Source organism: Ursus americanus, chromosome 10 (genome assembly GCF_024610735.1).
Source record: "Ursus americanus isolate L20-20 chromosome 10, mUrsAme1.1.p, whole genome shotgun sequence".
NCBI classification, from domain to species: domain Eukaryota; kingdom Metazoa; phylum Chordata; class Mammalia; order Carnivora; family Ursidae; genus Ursus; species Ursus americanus.
The window spans coordinates 32,306,983-32,333,279 of record NC_142136.1 but is presented as its reverse complement, the minus strand read 5'-3'; the positions used below and the strand labels follow the sequence as shown (position 1 = coordinate 32,333,279).

Sequence of the window (26,297 nt, the reverse complement as noted above, 5' to 3'; positions counted from 1 at the left end):
TCCAAATCCAGTGCTTTTCACTACGCTGCAGTGGAATGTATAATTCTTTTCCCATGTAAACTTCATCATATCCTCAAAGTTGGTTCTACTTTCTCAGGTACTCCCAAATCATTCACTTCTTCCTTCTATTATATCATCTATCCAATATATCATAAAGATTTTATTCCGATGCCTTTCTCCTCTACCCATTTCTGAATATGTGGAGGTCAAGGACTATGCCTCTACCATTTCAGGGTCCTTGGGTCCTAGAATAAGTATCAAACAAAAGCTTGTATCAATCAGTAAAACTGCCACCACATGCACGCGCACACACACACACACACACACACACGGAACCACTAAGCCCTATAAGTGAGAATATAAATGATGTCTACAAAGGAGAACTAGCCTGAAGTGGACCCAACAATTTTCATTCAACTCTGAAATAAATGCTATCTATATGGGTCTTTTCAGGATCAAGTGACCCTTTCAGAAGGGAGTGAATAGTACAGACCAGTTAAATCTAGAAATATTGATGCACTAACTGTGGGCCAGAGAAAGCTCCAGGTTACTCTGAAAGGGCTCCTTTCAAGTAGAAGCCTACTGAGTGGATTAACCCAAAACCTCAACCTCTGACTCATTCTAGATGTCCTACAGAGACAAGAATCTTCATTTGCAGGTGTCTACTGACCCAAGTCAAACAGAAATTTAAAAACACAAAAATCAGCAAAACCCCTAACTTAAAAAGATTGAGTGTCTCCTACATAGTACCTCAATGGCAACGGTTAACCTGCTTTTATTTACACGTCCTCCGTATGTTTGTGACATTCACATCACGAGCATGGGTTCGAACAAGCTGAGCTTGATATAAATCACGACTTCAAAAACACATCCATCTTTGGGGCACTGAGCTCAGCTGGTGGACTCTTTGTCACCAACAGGCACTTCCTAGCCCTCTCTGGTGTCACTCTGGAACCAGCTACCGAGAGCGTAAGGCCTAGGAAGGAAAGAATAGTGGGTTTTCTTAGTTGAAGGATGGAGGTGGGAGTGTCATATGTGTATGACTCCCTTTGCCATTCTGGACAGAGTGAGAGGAAGGGGACCCATAGCTGGGATGAGCCTGGAAAGCAAGTAGAGGCAAGGAGGGGACAAGAGCCTCTAGTCTCATCTCAGGAGGATCGTAGAGGTTCGAACGGCCCACGATGGGGACAGTTTATTGTCTCAGGTGCTCTCTGGATTTCTTTGTACACCCAGAGTAGGCACTTAATATTCTCTAATTTTTTCCTCACAATTTTAATAGTCTTTTTCTTCCATTTTGGCTGTTTAATAATGGCATTTATGTCTTTTCCATTGAGAATCTGTAGCAGAGAGTGGCTCTTCTAGGCAAAATCCAGCCTGTGGCCTGTTTTTTGTGCAACCTTTGAGCTTAGAGTGGTTTTTACACTTGGTATGTGGTTGAAAAAAAATCAAGAGGACTATTCGATGGCATGTGAAAATTACCTGAAAATCAAATTTTAGCGTCCATAAATAAGTTTTTGTTGGAACACGAGTCTCCATATTGTTTAAGGCTGTCATCCAGGGATGGCAGAATTGAGCCCCACAACAGAGAGCGTCTGGCCTGCGATGCCTAGGAGTTTACAGAGATATCTGGGCCTTTACGGAAAGTTTACTGACCCCTGCTCTAAGGGGTCACCTGAGCCTTTTGCAGGCTTCCTGGTTACGTTAACTATTGAATTAGGGTACATAATGCATATTGTTCATCTGGGACGGGTGGGTGAGGGAATATTTTGGCTATAGAATAACCACTTATTCTCCACTTAAGAGCCCAACTAAAATTCTACCAGCCCACTCAGTAATAAACACACATGATATTTCATGTCAAATACTTTAAATTGAGAGTTCTGGATTGAGTGACTCTCTGAAAAGACTCACTCAATCTGATCTGAGTTTTAAAAACATCTTCAGGACCTTCCCTGCTCATTAATAGATGAAGAAGGTCTTTCCTATGAGAGTGAGGCCAGGATAGGGTAGGGTCAGGAATGTCTCTATATACTTTTATTAATGAGGCAGTACAGGCAAGGAATGTTATGTTTATGTTTTTATGGATATTCAAAAGAAAGTATACCTTTTTATAAGAAATTTTCAAGGAAAATTCACTTATCGCTCAGACAATTAAGTTTACTATTCTCCGGTAACCAAAAGAACAATGATTCTACACAGTGATGGAGGCTTCTCTCCAAGCCCTTTTAATACAGACGTGTTACAAGGTCACGGGGGACCATGACGAGTTACTACTATTCTACTGAGTCTGGGAAGGAAGGCACAGGAAGGGAAGGATCAGAAAGTAGCTTAGCTGTAGGGCATCGTTTCTAACATGGATATTTCAGGCGCTAGGGCACAGGGGAGGCAGTAACTGATAGTAAGGATTTCTGTGAACCGAGAGGTGGAGCAGGAAAACGTAGTGCAAAACAGAGAAGTATTCTGTGAGGTGGAATCCAGGGCAAGAGGCAATCAGGAAAGACAAGGTCACGTGAAATGGGTGAAGTGGGTCGAAAGGCACAGAAAAACGAAGTCATGATGGGGATATAATGGAACAGCAGGGTGACTATAGTTAGTAACATTGTATTATTTATTTGAAAGTTGCTAAGAGAGTAGATCTTAATGACAAGTTCTCATCACACACAAAAAATCATCTGTATCTGTGCTGACAGATGTTACCTACACTTCCTGTAGGGATCATTTCACAACCTATACAAATATTGAATCATGTTGTACACCTGAAACTGATTTAAGGTTCTATGTCGGTTATATCTCGATTAGAAAAAGAGAGACAAAGGAATAGGTCTCAAAAATACCAGAGGCAGACACGAACTGCTCTTCAATAAAACCAGTGGAAATGATAAATAAACTTGTAAGTTATTAAGGGGCTAGGCGACGAATGAAGGCATATAATGAAGAATGCAAACCTTTTCCACTAGGGAGCGGGGAGTGAGAAAGGATGTCAGGAAAGAGAATACTTAGTTGTCTAAGTGATAAGTGAATTTTCCTTGAAAATTTCTTATAAAAAGGTGTACTTTCCTTTTAATATCCATGAAAACTTAAGCGTAATATTCCTTGCCCCATTGCCTCATTAATAAAACTAGAGTTTGGGTATTCTCTCCCCACACTTAAAAAAAGAGGAAAAAAGAAAATGATTATCTTCAAATCTCTCTTCAAAATTAGGGGCTGAGCTATCGGAGGTAGGGGGGAGATGGCCACCCTGACCAGGCACAAAGCTGACTTCTGCCCTTGGCTCAAGAGACCTAGGTTTTGATTATACCTGCCCACTGCCTAGCATTTTATTAAAAAAAAAAAAATCAATAAATGTGCTTTTTGGACTAGTCAAGTTCTAGAAGTGGAGATAAGACCAATTTTAGTGGCCGCTGCATTGTATTAAACTATACTTTGTATTTTATGCTTGTGCTTTAAAGCAATTTAAAGGCTACAATCTTATAAACAAATCAGGGTAACAGAAACTTCCTGATGTGAGTAAAAACTTACTAAAATGATAAATGCGTTTGTAAGAGATATTGTAGTATGCGTAAATGAGCCCTGAAAGGATATGACGAAGAGACAGAGTCTTTCTTCCACCCTGTCTTCTTTCCTTTAAAATCTTCCTAGAAAATAAAAAAAACTAAATTTAATGTTAAGAAGTCAGTGTGGGAGGTACAGAATGGGAAGTGTGTTCTCCAAGACAATGTTCCTATGGAAAGAGTTGGCTTGGGTGATGGAAGGTCAGGCGTCTCCCAGGGTCTGTGCTTCCACTGCACACAGCTCCTGGCACTGGCATGATGATGGTGACAGAAAACACGATTTCCAATAATTTCTTCAGGAATTGTGAGCTGTCCTTCAACGCATCTGAATTAGATTTCTGCAAATGTGTTACTCAAACCTGTTTTCCCTAGAAATAAGCTGAAAATAAAAACAGCATGCCCACCTTCTTCCTTCCTTTTGTCTAATTCACAGGTACACTTAGAATCCCTTGTGGCAAAATCTCTGAAAGCGTAGTTAATATTTTTCAAAATAACAGGAAGTTTTGACTTCACCATCGGATCATCTTTGATTTTTGTTTCTTCTACTAATCCCATGAAATAATGAAATGATAGAAAATGGTATTGTACATGTCTTCACCAATAAGTCTTAGCAGGTGATGTTTCTTGGCTAACTTGAGACATTAAGTTGCTAGTGTCTAAGAAAAACCGAAGGACACGATCTGGGTATTTAATTGGTACTTTAATTCCACGCCATACCTTGGGGAGCAGCTTACTAACTTGTAGGTCTTCAGTTTTGAAGCGTGCAGTTCTCCATGTCCCATGACAAATCCAAGCCATTTCCACACTTTGTGTTTAAAAAAAAAAGAATCTGGCCATTTTTGAGCACAATCTGTCCTCCTCTGTTCTTTAAAAAACCTGGACTACACTATGAGAACCTCTGAGAAAGGAAAATGTTAACCAAAACTAATGGCAAGAGCTTCTATTTTTTAAAGTGGAACAGTCCTATAAAGATGAAAGAGAGAGAGAGAGCAAAAAAGGAACAAACGAGGAGGTTTGTAAAGTTTTGTTCTAGAACATTCTTTTTAACTCCACTTTCGGGGTTCAGGTTAAGTATAATTTTTTATGCATAATTGCTTCTGTGCTGTGCGTGCATGTGTGTGTGTGCGTGCGTGCGTGCGTGGGTATTTGCGGGCATGATTTAAACAGAAGTCTAAGTGTCCTGAGAAACTGAAAACTCAAGTCAGGGTTTTTTTTTTCTCTTGCAACAGTCAACAAACTGATTTATTATGAGAACCCCTGTCTCTTTCAATCTTGGTTAAAGAAAAGGATTAAGAGTCACTAAATGCATTTCCATGACATTTACCCAGCAGAAGCATAATAAAGTCTAAAGAAAACACCAGTATTGAATGGAGTCCCAAAACCCACGAAACAAAAATAACTTTTTCAGGTACCTCCCATCTTGCCATCTGAAATGCTGAAAGGTGAATGTGTACCGAGACAAAAGACAGGTGCCCTTTCATATTAAAATGACGTGTGAGCAATACGCAGAAGAGGAATGTGCCGTTTGAAAAAGTCTGGGTCAAACAAAACAGCCATGTTCTCACATCAGCTTCTCTCTAATATTTTCTCAAGCAACTGAAAAGGAACACCTTTTGCAACAGGAAGCAAAGGCATTTTTTTTTTTTTCGGTTCAGAAGTGCATTTCTGAAATGCGTCCCTGTTTAACTTTTATAAAGTTACGGGGCCCCAGACGCTGACAAATGAGCTTCATTACACTCAAGGCTCAACATATTTGCTGTGACAATCTGTTTCACTTGAGGAATGGTATTTGCATATGGGGGGGGGGTGGACCAGAATCAAGATTCCTATCTTGTCTTCTGGTTTCTGTTACATTAGTTCATAAAAGTTCACACTATTTCAGATCTGGGAGGAAATTAGGTACTTTTAAAACGAGGAAACAGAAACCTAGAGCTGAGATTACACAGCCCCTGACTTGTCCTCAGGGTAGACCGGGGCTGCCTTCTCTCTTGGTGGTGTTAAGGCGACATAAAATAGCAGAGGCTTTGAAATCAGGCAGAAAGCCTGGTCAAATGCTGGCTCGGTCACCGACCTGCTATTAGATCTCAGGCTCGAGCATTCAGCTTTCTGAAGCACCGTCTCCCCATCTGTAAAATGGACACACTATTCCTATACTTGTGAAACTAAGAAGTCCACACGGCCTGTAACTGAGAAATGATAGGTGCTTAATAAAAGAGTATTTAATTTTATAGTTATGAAATTCAAGATTTTTCTGTTTTTTTTCTAAGACATAAAGTTAAGCATAGATCCTGTTTGCTATTTAAAAAAAAAACTAAATTAAGGGATTTCTGGTAATTGGATGCCAATCTTGATCTTGATTTTCCTAACATTTTAAGTATAAAACTACTTTATAGGCTAAAGAGAACAATGTAGTATTCAATCATCTGTTGGATCCATTTGATCTTGTCCAGTCAATCAAACACATAATCCATATGTTAGTCTCCGCCCCACTGAATTGTCTGGGCTAGATTAACTGTCTTCTTCATGATGTGTAAATGAGACCAAGTGGATTTGTTCTTTCTTCCCCATGCAATTCCATAATGGCTATCTTTGATAAAAACCATATGTGCCAAAGCATATAGCACTTTCCGTGCTAAGAACTTTACGGTAGAGGTGGGATTTGAACCCTGGGAGTCGGACACCAGAGCTCTCAGTTGGAACCTCTCCTCTGTATTGCCTCCCGACACTCTAAGTCACTGCTCTAATAAACCAGGCTATCTGGCCGGAGCTGGTTAAGCAGGCTGAAAATGTGAATTAGTACTTACAGGACAGACAATGTGTTAACACGGGGAAACCAATCCTTTTCATATAGAAATCAAGTATAAATGAACTAAAATATCCTATAATAAAAACATACTTTACTGAAAGCAAAAAGTTCATGGTCTAAGGGTAATATGTTATTTGGCTCTTCTGAGTTTCTATTTCCATGTAGTGACAATATTTATTTTCCTATGTTCTGGTTGTATTTTCGTTCGTTTCTTTTGCAGAGCGTTCTTCCTTTACCTGTCACATAAATGTTTACCAGGATTTTGACTTTGACTTCTTCTCACTGCCTATGTTCTCCTTGGCTCCCATGGCTTCCACCACAACTTGTAAGGAAAAGATTCCTAAGAATGGATACCTCAGTCGCTCTCCTAAGTGTTACAGGGAGATCTACCACAGAAGCGGTGGTCTAACAGCCATCTCAGCATGACCAAAACTGTACTTAGCATCTACCACCTGAATAAGACAAGTTTCTCCTTCTGTTTTGCTAACTGGAAAAAAAGGCAATCCCACCTCCTCGGGTATTAAGTCATGAACTTCACCAGTTGGGGGCATTTCCTGGACTCTTCACTGTTATTCTCTGCTTGCCCCAACCTGATTATCACACCTGCCAGTGCTGCCTCTGTCCAGCTTCCTCTCCAGTTTCTCCCCCCGGTGGTACGCGGCCTTTCCTTAGGTTCTTGCCACTTTCCACCAATACCAACTTCAAATGGTTCTGTTTTCCTGTTTTGTGTGCTACCCCCTCCAATACCGTCTGCACCACATTGGAGGTAAACTTTCCCAAAGACAATCTGATCATGTCACTCCTTGACACCCTGGACACACCCATATGAAACTCGCATCACACCCTACTGTGATTGCTGGTTTTCCTGTCTGCCCGCCCCACTCAGCAGTTCTGTACTGAGGACGGCTTTGAACTTTCTTCATCGCTATATCCCCAGGGCCTACACAGCTAGGTGCTAATAAATGTTTTTTGGTTAAATGAATGACACTACTTAAATTCAAATACCTCACATTCTTTTAAAAATATAACATACAACAGTCAAGTTAAGAGTAATCTAGGGGCAACTGCCTGGCTCAGACAGTGGAGTGTGCGATTCTTGATCTTGGGGCTGTGGGTTCGAGCCCCACACTGGGTGTCGAGCTTACTTAAAGAAAAGAGGGGCTCCTGGGTGGCTCAGTCAGTTAAGCGTCCAACTCTCGGTTTTGGCTCAGGTCATGATCTCAAGGTTGTGAAATCGAGCCCTGAATTGGGCTCCGTGCTCCATGCAGAGTCTGCTTGAGATTCTCCCTCTCCCTCTGCCCCTCCCCCTGCTTGTGTGCCCTTTCTCTCTCTGACATAAATAGATAAAATCTTTAAAAAAATAGTAATCTATTTTGTGAGGCAGAGAGAGTCTATTGCTAGCATTCTATCCATTCTACCATCTTTTCTATTCTATGAATTAGAATATGTATTTTTGAAAAGGAAAATAAATTTGGGAGGTTTTATTTAAAACTAGTGCTATTTAAAGGTCTGGTCTGCAAACAAATATCTCATTTTAAAACTTTAAAATTAGTGACATGACATGTGATTAGGTCTTCTATTTTGCTGCTCAAATGAGCATTAATTATTTTCATTTTAAAACAATATACTTTATAATTCTTTTTATTCTTAGTTATGAAGATTTTTATTGAATAATCTTAAGCACAATAAATAAACATTTTAAATATATTCTTTAGGGGTGGTTATGTTTTATGCAAAGATACAGCTCCTCATTATCTTTAATGATTTCATTAAACCCACAAATTTCATATTAGTAGTAGTTAATTTTGCCATTCAGGACAGGATAACTTCTAGTCATTCTCTGATAGAACACAAGAAAGTACATCGGCTGGGGATATTATTACCCCACTCCTGCTTACAATACCATTTTGAGTGGTATACTGATAAAATAAACCCAAAAGTAAAAAAAGGAAAACACAGAACATGGTCATAAGATGGTGTTTTTAAATTTCCACTGTCATTAATGATTTGTGTGCTAACACCAAAAGAATTAAGAAGCAAAACTCATTTAGTAATTTATTTATTTAACTGAGGTAATAATTGGTAAGGCTGTTTTAAAAGCCATTACTTTTCTAAAAATATGAAAAAGATGAATTCATTTTTAAAACAAATTAAATAAGGTAACAGGGTTTTTTTTGTGTCTGTGTTTTGTTTTGTTTTAGAGAGAGAGAGAGAACCCGTGCACAGGTGTGGTGGGGGAGGGGCAGAGGGAGAGGGAGAGAGAGAGAATCTTAAGCAGGGTCCATGCTCAGGGCGGAGCCCAGCGCTGGGCTCGATCTCACAACCCTGAGATCGTGACCTGAGCCAAAATCAAGAGACAGATGCTTAACCAACTGAGCCACCCAGGCACGCCAAAATAAGGTTAACACTTTTAAAACCAAGTCAAATAAAATATATACAGCACTGGTACCTGCAATCAGATAACTGTAAATCTAGGTTCCACATGTCTCTACATAGTAACTCTCTCGGACAGGCTAAGTAACTCCTCCATAAATGAAAACAAGCGCAACACTTTCACAGCACTTTGTTTTTCATCCAGACGATTCAAGTTCCTTTTTAAGAAAGGGTACTTCGATGCTTGTTCGTGGGGGTACGTGATGTCAGCCACCTGCAGGCAGGACCCATCAGCCCTTCTGGGCTTTCACCGCAACTTGTATCGCGTTCCCTCGTGGCTTTCCTGCCACGCTGCGCATGGTGGATATTGTGGCCACGGCTGTCTCCCCCACTGCAGGTAGAGCTCCTTGCTGTCTGCATGGTCACGACAGACCCATTACTATGCAGAGAGCCTCACACTGAACGAGCGCTCAAGAGCTGCCTATTTAATTATTAATGCTTCTGGTCCTTGTCTTCTCACTGGCTTTCTAACAAAGTAAAATTTTAATAGACTCAGAAGAAAGACCAGTTCACATTAATGAAAAGCTTTAAAAATAGACCATTTAAAGTCACTTGTTATCTTATTGCTTCAAAAGTACTTGAACGACCGTCACTAAACAGGTAGGGGGTGCTGGCTAGCCATGCAGAGGAGCGCGGCTCGAGTGGCCAGCAGGCTGGCAAGTTCTTAGCAAACTTGTCTGAGACCGGGTGTAGTGACAACGGGACAGGTTCTGGAGAGACGGGAGTCTGAATCCCAGCTCCTCTGCTTGTTCACTACATGAAAGTGGGTAAGTGCTTTAACCTTTCAGGCAATTTACAGATGGGATTAAAATATGTCAAGCACTAGGAGAGCTGAGCGCTGTGCCGGGGATCTGGCAGGTTCTTAGGAAACGTCAGCTTCCCCCCATCTGTGGTCTCCACGTCTGTTCACAGCATTTCTTACTTCTAAACCACACGTACCAACGTCTTCAAAGCCTTCCTCTTCCCTACCCTCATGTCCAATCAGATGGCGAGCCCTGTTGTTTCTCCTGTGGCAGTGTTTCCTACACAGCTCCCCTTGTGCTGGGACACGAAAATGCCCAAGTGCTCTGGGGTCATGGAGGACTCTAGCTGCCTGGGGAAGGAGGGTAGCCAGACACCCTGACAGACCAGGGGGACACTGAAACAGTTTTGAATAATTAACAGTTTCTAAAAGAGCAGGAAGAAAGGAAGCCCCTAGGCGGGCCATTGCAGGTCAGGGGGGAAGATGTGTGAATGAGCTCCACAGAGTTGAGCACTTTTGGAGAGTCGTTCATTTGTATGGCTGAGGAAAGAGGGAAATTGGGATAGGGTCAGCAAAGGTTTAACAGATGAACAGGAGTCAGATGAGAAGGGCCTTACGCCCAGAATAGGAAGGTGTCCCCAAATTCCCTGGCCATAATAGACAGCTCCCACTGTGTTGGTACGTCCTTTTGCTTCTATCTTTATTACAGGGCTTTGCACACTTGGCCTTTGTTATGACTATTCATATGAATCCTATCTACTACACTTCTGGACCTGTTCGTTGAAGAAAGGGGCTTTGCCTCTATCTGCCCCCTTCAAGAAAAAATCTAATGCCTTAGACAGGGAAAATGCTCAGCAAGTATGTGTCTTATTAAATGTGTCTACACATGAGTGTTTTCAAATGGAAAACTATGTTTTACTAAGTATTTTAAATATATTCCTTATAAGATTATTTACATCATCATTTTGCCAAAATGATGATAAAGAGGACTTACTACAACAACAGTTAGCTTTCACTCAACTTTTTCTGAATTACAAAAATTTTAAATTAGTAGGGTCTGAAGTACAGAGATGCCATGATTACAGCTGCTTGTGCTGAGTGTATACTAAACGATGTATACTTTTTTGGCCTTGAACCTGTTGGTTATAATAACAACATATACCTGCACCAATATTCATACATACACAACTTCAACTGAACACTGAGTTCCTCCGATGTCTGAGTCACTGTATTTACTGGGGATATAAAACCCATAGCCCCTGCGGTAATTATACAACAGTGTGCTATGTTTATGTTCAAGATAAAAATGAAACAGAAAACCTGAGCTTCACAGAGTGAGGTAGCTTGTCTAAGTTTGCCGACCAGTTAGGGGCCAAGGACAGATTCAAACTCTTGTCTGCTGACTTCAATCCAGTTCTATTTCTATTACAGTTTTCTATTTCTCAGCAAGTACCAATATGCTCACACTTAGGAGTGGTTTGGCCAAGACTTACCAACAACTTGTTGGGAGAGGATTTTTACCTGAAAAATGTTGGTTTGCTCTTAAGCGATTAATGATCTTGGCATCGCTAAGCCCTGTGCTTTATCTAACAACAAATCTAGACAGCGGGCCCGACACAGAGCTTTATACGAGTGAGTTATTTAATTAATGAAGACAGATGTGGAAGTATGAGCAGCACCCCACCACCTGATCGAGCAACTACAAGACCTGTGAAGAAAGGCCACTAATATGCACAGCTGTCACAGAGCTCATGAATTTGTAGGAATACCATCAAACCATTTCAGAATCTCACCCAGTTAAACAAGATGTCAAATTAGAAGCAAGAAATGTAGGAATAGCAATGAAAAGTGATGAGGCAAGTAAAAAAGTGAAAAGGCATGGAATCTGCAGGCATTTAGGACAGATGTGTGTGTGTGAATGTGTGTGCGTGCGTGCACACGTGTGTATTCCAAATGCATCATCATTATCTGATATTAATTATAAAGGCATCATTCCTCAAGGGAAGACCTAAATAATACATCATTTCCTTCATTTGTAAATGGTAGAGAAGGACACGTTTTAGAGGCTTAAATTACAGTTGGTTAATAATTTTTAAGCATTCATATGAGTTAACTTCTTTGACATGTAAAATTCAGATACGACTTACTTTTGATAAAGCCAGAGAGATGAGAAATGTGATTGCTTTACAGTTACTAATTTTTAAAATTTAGGCATACAGTTTTCATGTGAATGAAAATGAATATTAGACAACACTGGTTAAATGATCCTCATAGGTTTTTAGAGAGTATGATATGTTGGAATATAAAATATTCCCAGAGTCATTCGAAACTGAATATTTTTATATGTTAAAATTACTCTTTTAAAAATATGGTTTTAAATTTATCTTTATATTTTCTTTTCTTTGTTCATCATTAAATGGCAATATTTCGCAGGGCACTGATCATTACGTCCTGTCCCACGTACCACCAGAGGGATTTAGGAGACTTTCACACCCGCTCAGACGAGACCCAACAGCTGGTTGTAGTGCGCCATCTAGTGGCTATAGGAATCACGGCCGCCTGAACGTAGCTTGCTTGTCCTGCATTTTAGAAATGCTGTGACGTATATTTTTAGAAAATAAGAGAATCGTAAACAGCAAACCCAGATTCATAAGACTATTTCCTCCTAAAATTTATATTTAAATCATTTAATAAGCAATACAATTCTTAAAATGAAATGAGGGAAATTCATAGTACATGCTGGTTATGTGTAATAAAGGTTTAAATGACCATGAACTTAATTATACTGCATATTTGTTTAAATACAATGTACACTGCTCCATGCAGAGGAGAAACCATTTATACCAGTGAATAGGAACAATGTACCTGCTATCAACCACGTGTACAGGATTGCTGATATATATATATATATATATATTTTAAATTTATTTATTTATTTATTTATTTTTCCTTTTTACCGTATCTGAACCAATTCACCACAGACAAGTGTTAGTAAAGGCAGTTAAAACTGGTTGGTAAAATCTTTATGTTATTACCCAAACTGCATGGTCATGACAATACACTTAAATTATTTTCAAATTTAAAAAGGCACTTTTTAGCATTTCTCTTTCCTCTAAATTGCTAATACCTAAAAAATGTTCCTCTTTTGCACTTCTCCTAATGTGTTTAATTTACTGTTCATGTTCTAAATAGATGACTGATCATGTACTAATAAAGCACAAAAGATCAAGTGTTAAAGGTAAAATGAACGTGACTTTATCAAAGGAAATTTCTTATTGCTACTTGCTCACCTCCCATAGCGTGCGTACTTCTCATAAGTCATCTGTTATAATCCCAAGCTCTATATTCATTGTTATTGGTCACACACAAGTAACTTACTCAAAATGCCTGAAGCAAAGGTACGGCTAAGATACTTACTAAAAGCAAAGCAAGCCAAACTGATTCCCTCTACAACCAGTGTTGATTTCATTTTGAACACAAAGTTGAGAAATCTTGCATAGAATTGTAAATCAGAAACACGTAAGGGCTCACTTTGAACAAAATTTCATTCGTTATTTTTAAAAGGACTATTAACTGCTAATTTAGGAGGCTACGTCTTAGGGCGTAAATATCTCTCTGCTAAGCGGATGAATGGATGTGGCATGTCTTGGTTTGGAGTAGGAATTCCACCAGGAATTTGCTGATGTAGCTGTGAGATCAAGAAAGAGGGACTGGAGGTAGGACAGTTAGATGGATTTTAGCTACTGGCTAATGAATTAAGACCCACTTGGATGGAAGTCTCTGGGATCACATCTCAGAGCTTTTTCCTTAAACCTGTCTTACTTAACACCTGGCAAAAATGGAAAAGCTGAAGGAGAGATACACTAAATGCAAGGTGGGCAGAGAGAGGTTTCAAAGTCATCTCAACTGATTCTGTCCTGTGTCTCCCACAGGAGATCATCCAGCCCTCAGCAAAACGTGTCCAATGAGAGGAAATGCACTACTCCTGAGGAAGCCGGCCCTGAGGGACAGGTCCAACTACCAACACAACGTTGTGGGTTTAGCTTTAAAAGAAATCAGTTACAGGTACAAGGGATGGACAAGATGTAGATCTCAAGCAGTCTTTAAGGACTTAACAGAGAGTCAACTGCTAAAGGACGTAATACTATTTTTACATTTTAAGAGCTGCCCATTAACAAGACCTCTTCCTTCAATTTGTGGTGCGAAAACTTGAAAAGACACAGTGACGTGTTAGAATATATCTAGAAAAACATGGCTAAGAGAACTGAGGGTACGTGATTTGGAAAAATGAAGACGCCAGTGGTTCATGATGGGGTTGTGAGGGGCACCAGGGCCGGAGAGTGAAAATAAGAGTTCTGGTTGAATGGAAAGTTGGAGCTATTCCATTCAACCAGACGGTACTGGGAGCCAAACACCGCCATAGAGGCAATTCAATACTGATGAGACGAGGACTCTGCCCTCAGAAATTTCACCCAGCTTGTCTTGCAGAAGAGTAAGCTCACTGCCGTGGGAACAATACTTGACCAGGAGCCACCGTTGCACAAAGGGGATAATGACAGCTGGAGCCACGGGTGTCGTAAGGATCAAATAAAATAGAAGACATGTACGTGTGCAGAAAACTATGTGGTAGCGACTTGTTCTTTGTGAGGGATGACACTCAAGGGATTCCCCAAGTTAGGAAACAAAGTAGACTCTGTGGCGTATAAGGTCCATGTGGACCCTATGAGTCCATGATTTCATCTTATTAATAACCCAAGCTAATTAATTCTGCTTCAACATTCAAAGTTTATATTGCTTTGAATTTTAATGCATACATCATGTCTCCCCTACTTCTACAGTGCATGTTAACTAACCCGTAAGATGCAATCCCTTAATGCCATGGGGTTCGATCCTGTACTAGGCCCCAGTTCAACCTTTTCCTCTCACCCACTGTTCATCACTTGGAGAAATGGAATAGAGGTGTTTGTGTACAAATGAGGCTAATATGTATTTCAGAAAGTTCAAGGAATAACTCAAAATATATGATGATTTACTGAAGAAAGCTTCCTCTTTTTTTTTTTGAAACAGAAATGCTCCTGTTAAAAGTCAGGAATATGACCTGATCATACTTACGACTGCGATTTGTGTTCATTATCTACCGACAGGATGGAACATGCTTCTTTGACTCTCATGTTTTTATGCTCATTCTTTGCCTAAATGGTAAAGAAATTGATTCAAAAATAGTGCCTAAGAGATAGATGAAAATCTCTCCTGGGGAACCCAGAATCAATGGAGAGGCAAGAATCCGGAATTAAGTAGAAAAAGGAAAAGGACCGGGAGCAGGGATCAAAGATGAAGAGGCAGTTTGCAAAATGGGTTGAATTATTAGAAGGATTCGAAGTATATGTTACATGTTAGGTGAGCAAAAGTAAACTCCAGATTCTACGATGTTTTTTGACCTCAGACAGGCCTCCTACACCAAACTTCATCACATCCACACAAACGATGCCCTGTCTCAACATGTGGAGTCAGGGCACAGTCTCTGTAGAGCAGCTTTGGCGACCGTCTAACAACATGACTAAGTAAATGGCAGTGAACGCTGGCTTACACGATTTTGCTACCTCGGCCGAGAAATGGTGTTCATCGTGTGGTTATTTTAATATATTTGAGATGGCAGTGCTATTCACACAGCCCAGCGGGAGTCTGCTACCCTTGAAGTTTCCAGGTAGAGGCGGGTGCTGATCTGATTCCTGTCAAGGGGAGTCACTGGACTCAGCTTGCTTGACCTGTGGTACGTTGCTATCAGGAATTACCAGGAATGCGTCTGAATGAATTTCCCTCTTCTATCTGCTCCTTTGAGCTTCACACACTCTAGTCACCATTTTTCCTAGAAAAGGTAGTGTAATTGTGGGGCCCTCTTTCCACCTTCAGTCTCTCCCCAGAGCCTCCCGCGGGGGGCTCCCAGCAGGACCCAGGAGCCAAGGAAGCCGGGGATGCCGACTACGGAACACCCAAGGCACAGGATGCAAGGGGTGGGGAGGGGGCTAAGTAAAAAGTCACTAGGTTATTTCCTGGGGTGGGGGGAATGGATGGATGGGGAGGTATGGACGGTGACAGAGTCAGTAATTCACGCGTGATCTCAATTTCTTTCTCTGTAAGCTGAATATTAAAAATCCTCTCTCTATACATAAAATGCCAGTGAAAATCAAATGGAATCATGGGACGATATTTTTTACACTCCTTACAGTGCTATATATATGTCAATTTTATTTTATTTTTTTTTTTTGGTTTATTTGTTTGGTTATTTGGGGAAGAGACTGAGGGAAGAAAAACATGCTCTAAGTGGTGTTTACAATGCTGACTTTAAGAGGATAGAACGATTCTGACTGGCTTGTTCTTCAGTGTGCTTTGTGGACATTTTAGAATCTGAGAAGTTAGACAATGGTTAAGTGGCAACACTGATTACAAAAGAGGCTAGACCACTGTGTCATACCATCGTCACTGTCCTTCAGACACAGAAGACATACTTCACTGGCTGCTAAGGTTCACTAAGACTTAAGCCTTTTTCAACGGAGACAGGAAGTAAACTTCAGACGGCTGTCTAACGCGCCGGTATAAAACACCATTCCAGCGCACTCAGGACCCCGGAGTGAAGCAGTGGCCCCTTTGGGACCTTCACGGAACAACCCCCCCAGCGCCCCCCCCCCCGCCCCCCCGCCCCCCCCCCCGTGAGAAGCCCTGGGACGCCGCACCTGTATGTGTCCTTCGATGAGCCTTCAGGTGAGAACTTTTCGTGTACACTTTGTTGCATCCCTCAAAGTCACATCTGTGGATACGCCGTTTTCTGGAGTCTGGGGATTCAGACCGTCTCTGGCGTCTTGTGCTCTCAATACTAAAAGGTGAAATTGAACTGGAAAAAGAAGAAGTGGAGTCAGAGCGTGAGCAGCGCAGCGCTCTGTCTTGTTTCTAGTGGCATGGGACCTCAGCCTCACAGGCTGTCGCTTCCTATAGACTCGAGGCCCCATGGCCGCATTTCCCACCATCACTTCCTTGGACAAACTTTATTTCCTCATCTCGAAGGCAGGCAGCTCGGCCTACGTCTGATAAAACACGCCTCCGGAGAGAAAGACATGCTTAAAACAGTAAGACAGAAACAAAGACGAAATCAAATCCGTGGCAGGTGAGTAGATCCTCCTTACCGAAAGAAACAATCTGGAACTTCTGAATGACACTCACAGGGAATATTTTTGGAAGCTCAGCTACAGACGGACAGAACGAATGCATTTAATAAGTAACACGGGGCTCTGAACCGCACGTGACAGCATACAAAATCAAGTCAAATCACAAGGTACATTTCAAAACAAGTGAGGTCAGGCTGAAAGAAATGACATCAGTACATCAATAACATGACTCATGACAAGCTATTTCTGTTTGGTAAAATGCACCTGACATTTAACTTTTCCAGTTGGTGGTTTTTCATGGTGAGGAATAAAGTACATTGTATTTAAAGATTAGCTGTACTACCATTATGAGAAAAAGTTTTAACTATGAAATTTGGCCCTGACTTGCACGTTGTTTAATCTTAATGCCACAGTAGAAAAACAGGATTAGTTTGTAACGCCAGGTAATTGATTAACATGTATTTCTTCAAACCTTAATCTCTTTTGATTGAGGTAGAAATGAAGAATATGACTAATCGTTTTTAGTTACTCATGAAGTTCTTTACTATTATAACAAAATACAACACAAAAGCAATCATCCATATTTCTACTGTAAAAAATTTACCACTGCTCATAGTAGACGTATTTTCTTCCAGCTTTTTCATGTTTTGATGCTTTTCAAAAATAATTTTTATTAGTAAATTACCTCTTTTAAAAAAAACTGAATGAGCAAGAGTTCTTTGAAGAAAGTGACTTTTAAGCTTCATGTAAGCAGATTACAGGTAAAGGTAAACTCCACCCTTGTCTTCCTTCTCCTCCTAGGGAAAACCTCTGTCATCGGTCTTGTTAAATTCTTCTAATTCTTTCAAATCATCCTTACCAGTCATAGAAACTCATAATATTGTTTTGTTCTTTAAGAGACATATAAATATCATCATATCGTTCACATCATTTTGCAAATTGCGCTCCCACTTGCCTTTTGCTCATACAACATTAAGCATGTGAGATTATCCATGTTGATGGCAACTCCGTCATTTATTTACTTGAAGTGCTATATCCACAACTCATTTAGTCTAAGATAATTTTTTTCATATTTTGATGTCTCTAAAATCAGATGCTTCTTAGAACTGATGGCTTGTCATAGTTTAACCAGCATAAATTTTTTTCTGTATTAGTGGTACACACAGTAATGGTACATTTTACAATATGTGGTATTTTAACTTAGATCAGGGGATGGTAAACTTTTTTCTGTAAATGGCTAGATAGCCAATATTTTGTTTTGACTTTGAGAGTCATACAGTCTATGTCGTAACAAAGCAACTCTGCGCTTGTAGTATGAAAGGAGCTACAGACAATATGTCAACAAGGGAGTACGGCTAATGTGCTAATACAACTTTATTCACAAAACAGTGGGTTGTATTTGGGACCAGTGGTTGATGCATGACTTAGATGAAACACGGTAGCAGTCCAGTGAATATTCATCCCAGAGTTTTGAAGCCTATTTCCTAAGCTATCGACATTCAGATTATTTCTAATACTTTACTGTAACATTGCGCCAGTGAACTTTTTTCCCTCCATGTTTCCTTCTACGTATGTGCCTTTTAAGTCTGCAATGTATCTTCTCACTTGTACAGATAACAGATTCAGCAAAGCTTCCTATTATCAGCTAAGACAAAATATAAGCAGTGTTTATCTACTTGTGCCTTAAAGAGTTTTATGCAAGATCTTTATTAGTAGAATGAAAGAAAATATGGGAGGCTAAGCCAATTTTTCCAGCCTTCCTATATGAAGCAATGTGGATTTGTGGTTTTCCATATAACTGACTCAGTTGCGGTGACTGGAGCCTAATGTGAAAAAGTCAAAATAGTGTGACTGGCCTGTCCCATGAAAGAACAGCTTTGGTCGCCCTCGCCAGGGTATGCTTTGGCATAGGGTGGGCTTCTTGTGAACAAAACTGTACGTGTGATGATAGAGCAACTTCATTTCTTGACTATCTAGTCATGAAAATAAATATGGAGCTTGGCACTTGGGGAATTCAAAAATAGAAATTTCTGTGTCATGATACGTTTGACATCTTTTAAATCAAGAGAAAATGATATGGTATCTGTTTTCCTTCAAATTGTAACTTAAAGTCTATAATCAGAATGGTGTGTATTGGACAGTACTTTCTACACACTAATAAGTGTAACCGTAACTATGCATAGTCACACACATAGATTGTTTTGCCTGCAGTTTATTTCAGCTATTTATCTTGCTATGTATTTGTATATACCGAGAAAAGTAAATAATAAATCTGAACTTAAAATCAAGTAACTACTAAGCAGGTCTTTAAGGGACCAATGAAGAGACACTGCTTTACAGTCCAGCCATCATGGAGCCATTTGGCAGGCGGTTGGTTAAGGAGAGCAAAGGCCACAGAATGGCAAGATACTACTTCACCGAGACTCCTGAATTTACACCAAAACAAAGACATGTTAGGTGGATGGCCTTAATGCCACAAAACTTCACACATCGATTTCTTTCATTTTAAAGTAAGATATTTTAGGACATTATGAAGAACCACCCCTTGAAGTTATCTATGCAAAAAAACTTGAAAAAAATTTTTAAAAGGTATGTACAATGGATAGCTGCACCTGGCAGAGCTAGCTTGGAAATAATATCCGATGGGTAAAATTTCTCCCTGGCTCCCCTTTTAAAATGGCAGAGGCATCTTCAGAAGAGGCTGAAGAACCTTCGGCAGGGATGCGCCTTTCTGAACCATTTATTTGATCTCTTTGCGGAAAGGTAAGAAGAGGTGGGGCTGAGGTAGACAGGGATCAGAAGAGCGAAAGAACTTAAAGTACAGAGGAAGATGGGAAGGCACTCCAAGTCCATGCAGGACTGTTGCTATGTTGGGGTCCATGCATGAACCCACAGATGACAGGCACTGGAGGGGGAAGACAACCAAAGGTGGGGGTTTGGTCAGCCCAAGTCCATGACAGTCAAGGTCCTGTGCCAAGTATCTCTAGAGCCTAGAACATTGCAGGCATTCAAGAAATGGTTGCTAAATTGAATGAATGAATGAATGAATGAATGAATGAATGAATGAATGTGTTAAGTCAGGTATTCCTAATTTTTAACTTAATATAACCAATCAGTTAATTAATCCTCAATTGGTGAATTCGTCCTTACCAGGGATCTTTTATTGCAAGTCTTCAGATAATGGTCACTCAATTCTTCACTCTAACTCTCATTTCCCTAAACTTCATATTTTAAATACTATATACATAGTGGCTACGGAATATCACAGATATTCTGGGTAACCATTAAAACCACATGTACATAAGTGTCTCCGTTCTTTGCCCTGAATTCAAGAGGACGGCATTCCAAAGCATTCCTTCCAATTAAAATTCTCAGTGGAAGGCCACTGAGATCCCTCTGAACGTGTATAGGATAGTGGTTAATGAATAAAAATCTTCCCTTTGATCCCAGCAAGCAACTACTGAGTAAGGGAGGGTGAGCAATGATCTTCGTCTCAGCGATCTCATCCCGTCCTGTCCCACTCCCGAGGCTCACACGCATGGGCATTTGGTAACACAACAGCTATCGTCACTCTTCGGGTGTTTCTAGGCGGCCCTTTCATGCTTTCTGAGCAACGTGCCCTTTGTTCAGAAGGCCCTTCAGGTATCCCCAAATACATGCAAACTGGCTCTGTGCTTCAAAAGCGGTCTTGCTCTGAAGATGGAAATACCGCATACGCCAGCATAGGATTCTTCCACTAATCCTTCGTAATGAGCTGCTGCGGTGAAAATAGGAGAGGTACGACAGTTGCCTGTGTGTTCCCAGACACTGTACTGCAGGCATCTACACAGTTCAAAAGAACAATAACTAAAGGCCCACTCCCTTCCCCAGAAGGTTAGGCCATTTGGAGTCATGAACGAGCGCCTGAGGGGGCCTCGCAGGCACTGCGTTGTAATAATTAGATCTGGAGAGAACAAATGAGTGAATCATGACTTCGGCTGCACAACAGTCCCCCTTGGAATGGCAAGTTAAATTAGAATTAAACCCAGAGAGACTGGAGAAGTCACATCCAGGAACAGCTCTATTTAAATAGAAGGCACCGCATGGCTGCCATGAAAGAAATTAAGGTTAACTGTAATCAGCAGGTAATAAAAGACCATTTGTCATGTGTGACCTTAGTGTGATGAGATGCCCTTCACTGAAATTGAAGTTTCTATAGGTGTTTAAAAAAAAAAGAAAAAGAAAAAGCCAGGACATTCTTTCTAAGGCTGAAAAGAGAAAGAGGACACGCACACCCCAAATTTTAAAACAAGAGCAGAAAACAATGGAATAGAAGATACTTATGCAAGTTCACCCAGTCAATGTCAACAGGCCTCCCAGGAGCGGGCTGCGGATAACAGGACAGCGGACATTTACAGAAGGCTGACCGTGCGCCAGGCCGCTCTAAAACGCTTGAAAGCTTAAGCTTCAAAGCGACTCTGCGAAGTCGGGATGATTAGTGTCCCTCGCTTAAAGATGGGGAAACTGAGGCAGAGAACTTAAGTCCAAGGGTAGAACAAAGTAAGTGGCCACACTACACCAGGATTCGAACCCAAGTCGCTCACTCTAGAACCCAATCTTAGTTATTACTTCCTACAGACTCAGATACGGGTATAGGATAAAACAGGAAAACGCAACACCATAATCTGTATCGTTTAAAGTTTCCCCCTAACCCAATTATGGAAAAAAAAAATAGCACATAAAAGCATTCTTCAGTGGAGTCTGCTATAATGAGGCATATACTTTCCTCTTGAGAATTTTAAGGTAAACTGCTTTATAAATACTGCCAGTAGAGGTATTCGGTATAATTACTTACTATTAATCTACCTAAGAAAACACTTTCCTAAGTTGTAGTGAAAAAAAATATTTACTGCCAGGGAAAAGTTTTGAGAAGGCGGAGTCAGCAGTGGTATGCAATCACGGCTCCCCTGACCGCGGCGGCCACAGAACCAGCGCCTTGCCCGCCGTTCCAGTATATTTACAACAGTTCCAGAAACGAAATTCAGTTGGCTGCACGACAGAGTTACCTTAAGGGAAGGGGGAGTGTTCAGTTTTAAAAATATGTTTTGCACCATTTTCGAAAGTTTATTTTCCAATTATTTTGAATAGGGCAGTAAATACTACTTACTGGAATTGTGAATTAGTTTCTGCCATAGAATACATGGCAGAACGCACCACTTCCCCGTTAGTAAATCAAACACCACGTTGGGAATGAAATACCGAGGCCACAAGCCAAAAAAAGAAGTTGATGAGACTTTCAGCTAAGCAGGCATTACATAAATCTTGTCATTGAGCCTCCGTTCACTTGGACAAGCCAGACATTGGCTTTTTTTTTTTTTTTTTTGCAGGCTTTCTCTTAGCCAGTAGGTGGCTCTCAGAAGCAGCAATCTTTGTATTTATCTTGCCCTGGATAACAGATTCTGTCTGGCTGCTATCAAACCACATCAGTGTCTTTCTTAGGATATTAATTGGGGAAAAGGTGCTATTTAGATACACTCCCTATCTGACTCCCAGAAGCCACATCCCAAGGCAGCGCAGATGGACCAGCGTGAAGTTCCCCTGTCCCCGCCGCCTGTGGTCGCCTATGGAAAACTACTGATAACAGAGTGAACTTGTGAGACTGGAGGTCTGCCAACCTTTCCGGAAGCTGTGACTACGGCATTATACCACTTCACGTTCAAATCTGGAGTCAATAGAAATAAATCCATTTTGACAAAATGTGTAAATCAAGAGTAATACATTTGCTAAAATATGTCAACAAGCTCAATCTTAGCTTATATTCAACTAGATTTTGGCACTTTTTTTTTCATATGAACAGAATATGTCCAGAATGTAGTTCTGATTATTGTTTTATGTTAATAAAGAAAATCTCCTACTAATTACAGATAATAGGTTTCTGAATGAGCTTTTTGGGGGCGAGTCTGTGGATAGATAGACTCAGTATATCACGGTTTTCACTTAAATATAGCAGCTGCTGCTAAGCGCTCTTCGTCGCTTGCTAGACCACGACAATACTCAAAACTGCTACGGGCTTATCTTTCTGCTCTTTTTTTGCTTCACCATATTTTGGCAAGTAAGTTCAAAAGCTGTAATAACAAAAGGCTTAAAGATAAAAGAAAAAAAATGAGCCATTTAATGGCATTAGCTGTGATTGGTTTTATTTTCAAACTCACCAAGAATTTAGATTACAAACTGAGGCGGCTTGTTTGTTAACAAAAGAGATCCATTTTCGATATATAGTATCTACTCAAAGTAGTTACTTTGGGGCAACACCATATGCCTTGCAAAGACTTTACCCCATAAAATCAATTCAAAATATAGGTTAAAACAAGTGTGGATTTCTGAATTACACTGGACACTGAATAGAAGACACATAACATACTGAAATATTCAGATGAACTTGCCACAGAATTTCTTCAGAAAACATCAGGGTTTAAATTTCGTTCTATACCAGGAGTTGTAGCTGGATGGATCATATGACCCTTAATTTTACTAGGTTATTATTTTAGTCTGAATTTTAAAAAATTTTTATTTTAGTTCAATTAATTAACATATACTGTGTTATTGGTTTCAGAGGTACAGGTCTGTGAGTCATCAGTCTTATATAACACCCAGTGCTCATGACATCACATGCCCCCCTTAATGTCCATCACCCAGTTGCCCATCCCTCCCTCTTCCCCTCCAGCAGTATTTTAATCTGAATTTAAGACAGGCCCTGTCCTCCCCAGTTTGGCATAGCCCTACCACCCTATTGCCTTATAAGGCCAGCACTTCACATTAATTTTACTGGTGGGGCTCTTGAACCCATTTGATTTGGAGATGCCCTAGAATCGTGCTAAGTTACAAAAATAAGTTTTAGTTATTTCATTAAAAATAAACCTTGAACTCCTCAAGAATACAGATACAATCTTACGCATGCCTCCCTTGAAGCTGACTATCAACAGATAACTTGAAAGGGTGACAGGAAAGAAAGGAAGGAAGGAGTTTGGGGAACACAGTCAACCCTGTGAGGACTTCACTTAAGTGCAGACATTGTAGTCTCACCAGAACACGGCCCTAGGACAAAATTTTATATAAAGAAGTTAGTTTTTCTCTATCGGAAGGATCTTTTTATAAGGCACATTCACTAACAAAGTAGCCCTATGGATATACCCCAGGCGAGGGCAGTATATAAAACTCTTGTGTTTTATTTTTTTATTTAAAAAAATTATTTTAAAAGATTTTTATTTGAGAGAGAGAGAGAGAGAGAGAGAGCAAGCATGATGAGGCGGATGAGGGGAGAGGCAGAGGGAGAAGCAGACTGCCTGCTGAGCAGGGAGCCTGATGCAGGACTCCATCCCAGGACCCTGAGATCATGACCTGAGCCGAAGGCAGACACTTAACCCACTGAGCCACCCAGGCGCCCTAAAAACTCTGTGTTTTAAATATTAAAATATATCTAAAATGTTTCAAATATACAGTTCTAGTGAGATATGATAATGCAACCATAAATAAGCTTTTGAAGTGACCACCAAAATAGGCCTCCATCTATTTTATGCTGATCATTAACCAGTCCTATGTTACACCAGAGATTTCTTTTATTAACACTGAAATTATATCAGTTAACTATCTGGTACTTAAGCTTACATAAATTATTGAAACAGTTTTTATTGCTCGTATGGGGATATGTAAATAACAAGACCAAGTAGATTTCATTGGTAATGTTGCATGTGAGTTTTTGTTGGCTAAAAGGGCTGTCTGGTGCCACAAACAGGCATTTCTTCTAACATCAAATCAGTATGTGTTTGAATTTTGGAGAGAAACAAAAATCCTCCCATTTAATGAAAGCAATATTTTACCTTTTTTTTTTTTAATTTCCTTTCTTGAAAACTTAATCTTCGAATTCTCCACCAAATTAATGTTGAAAAAATAAGAAAGTATTTTAATGGGACCCACATTCATATTTGAAAGACATTTGGAATATGAGGAAACAGGTTCAGCAAGTTGAATTACCATACCACAGCCACAGAGCTAAAGCCTGGCAGAGTTGGAACCAGATGCCCAGCTTCCTGACCTCTCAAGCTAGGACTTTTCTACTCTCCAACGAGGTTGTAGAAAGATCTGTGTCATAGTTTTTACTTAGTATGAAGGAAAATCTGTTTGGCACACATCAATATTCTTTTTTCCCTGTATCAAATAGACGAAATCCCCATCTTGTTTACTTTTTTGCTTTGGCCGCCAGGAAACTCAGCCACAACAGCCTAGGATTTGGTGTGTTTATTTTCTACCTTAATTGTACAACTCCCAACCCCGAACTATATAGTTTAAATTTTGTATAGTAACTTTTAAATGTATGCCTCACAAATTTCCTTCTGCACTAGGTGGACTATTTATGTTAAACAAGGAAAACAAAAGAGCAGCATGGACTTAAAAACAGAGAAAAACCTGAAATCTGAACCTGGGTTTTAATATGCAGACCCCCAAAATTAAAGTTTTGTGATCAATAAGCTCACATTATCTTTAAGAAAAAAAGAAAACAAAATCCTATTTTTTGTTGTTCTTCCTATAGAAAAAGCATAGACCATAATCAGAAAAACTAGATATGAATTATAACTTAATATTCATTAGCAATGCTATTTTAGACATGTAATCTCTTTAATTTTCAGATGACCATATTTCAAATGTGGGGATGTCAGAACGATTCACCACGAGTCATGTAAACCTGACTCAATGTCCAATATATCTTCCACACTTCTTAACCTTGAGCTCCTTCTTCTTCCTTTTTTGGTTAATAACTTCAAGATATAATTCACATATGATAAAATACAACCTATAAAGTACACAATTCAGTAGCATTCATTATATTCATAATGTTATGGAACCACCACCTCTGTCTAGTTCCGGAATATTCTCATCACCCCGAAAGGAAACGCCATACTCATGAGCAATCATTCCACCTCCCCCACCCCCAGTCCCTGGTGACTACTGATCTACTTTCATCTCTATAGATTTGTCTATTCTGCACGTTTAGTAGTAACAGAATCATACAGTATGTGGCTTTTTGTGTCTGGCTTCTGTCCTAAATTTAGCATAAAGTTTCCAAGGTTCACTCGTATGGTAGCTTACATCAATACTCCATTCTTTTTCATAGCTGAATAATATTCCATCGTAGAGATAGATCACACTTTCTATTAGTTGATGAGTTTTTCAGCTATTTGGAATAGTGCCACTATGAACATTTGAACATTTGTACAAGTTCTCGTGTGAACGTGTTTTAAATTCTCTTAGGTATATATCTAGCAGCGGAATTACTTTGCTGGATTATATTTTTATAAATTTAATATTTTGAGATATTTTCAAACTGCTTTTCAAAGTGACTACACTATTTGTAATTTTACCAGCACCAGAAGTTGTACTATTTCCTCCTCCTCACCAAACATTATTATCTGCTTTCTTTATTTTAGCCATCCTAGTATGTGTATCTCATGGTGGTTTAGCTTTGCAATTTCCCTAATGACTAATGAAGTTGAACGTCTTTTCATGTGCTCATAGACCATTTGTTGATCTTCTTTGGGAAAATGTCTATTTAAATACTTTGCCTATTTTAA

At 39.9% G+C, this 26,297-nt stretch overlaps 1 protein-coding gene across 10 annotated transcripts in view; it reads right to left on the bottom strand.

The window, feature by feature from the left end:
- KLF12 (KLF transcription factor 12) overlaps positions 1-26,297 on the bottom strand; it is a 420,803-nt gene that overhangs the window by 10,858 nt on the left and 383,648 nt on the right. For all 10 annotated transcript variants that reach the window (XM_087865095.1, XM_087865097.1, XM_045811080.2 and 7 more), the window contains one exon: positions 16,264-16,421. In XM_087865095.1, the coding sequence (XP_087721221.1) occupies positions 16,264-16,421 (158 nt within the window). The remainder of the gene's footprint in view (positions 1-16,263; positions 16,422-26,297) is intronic.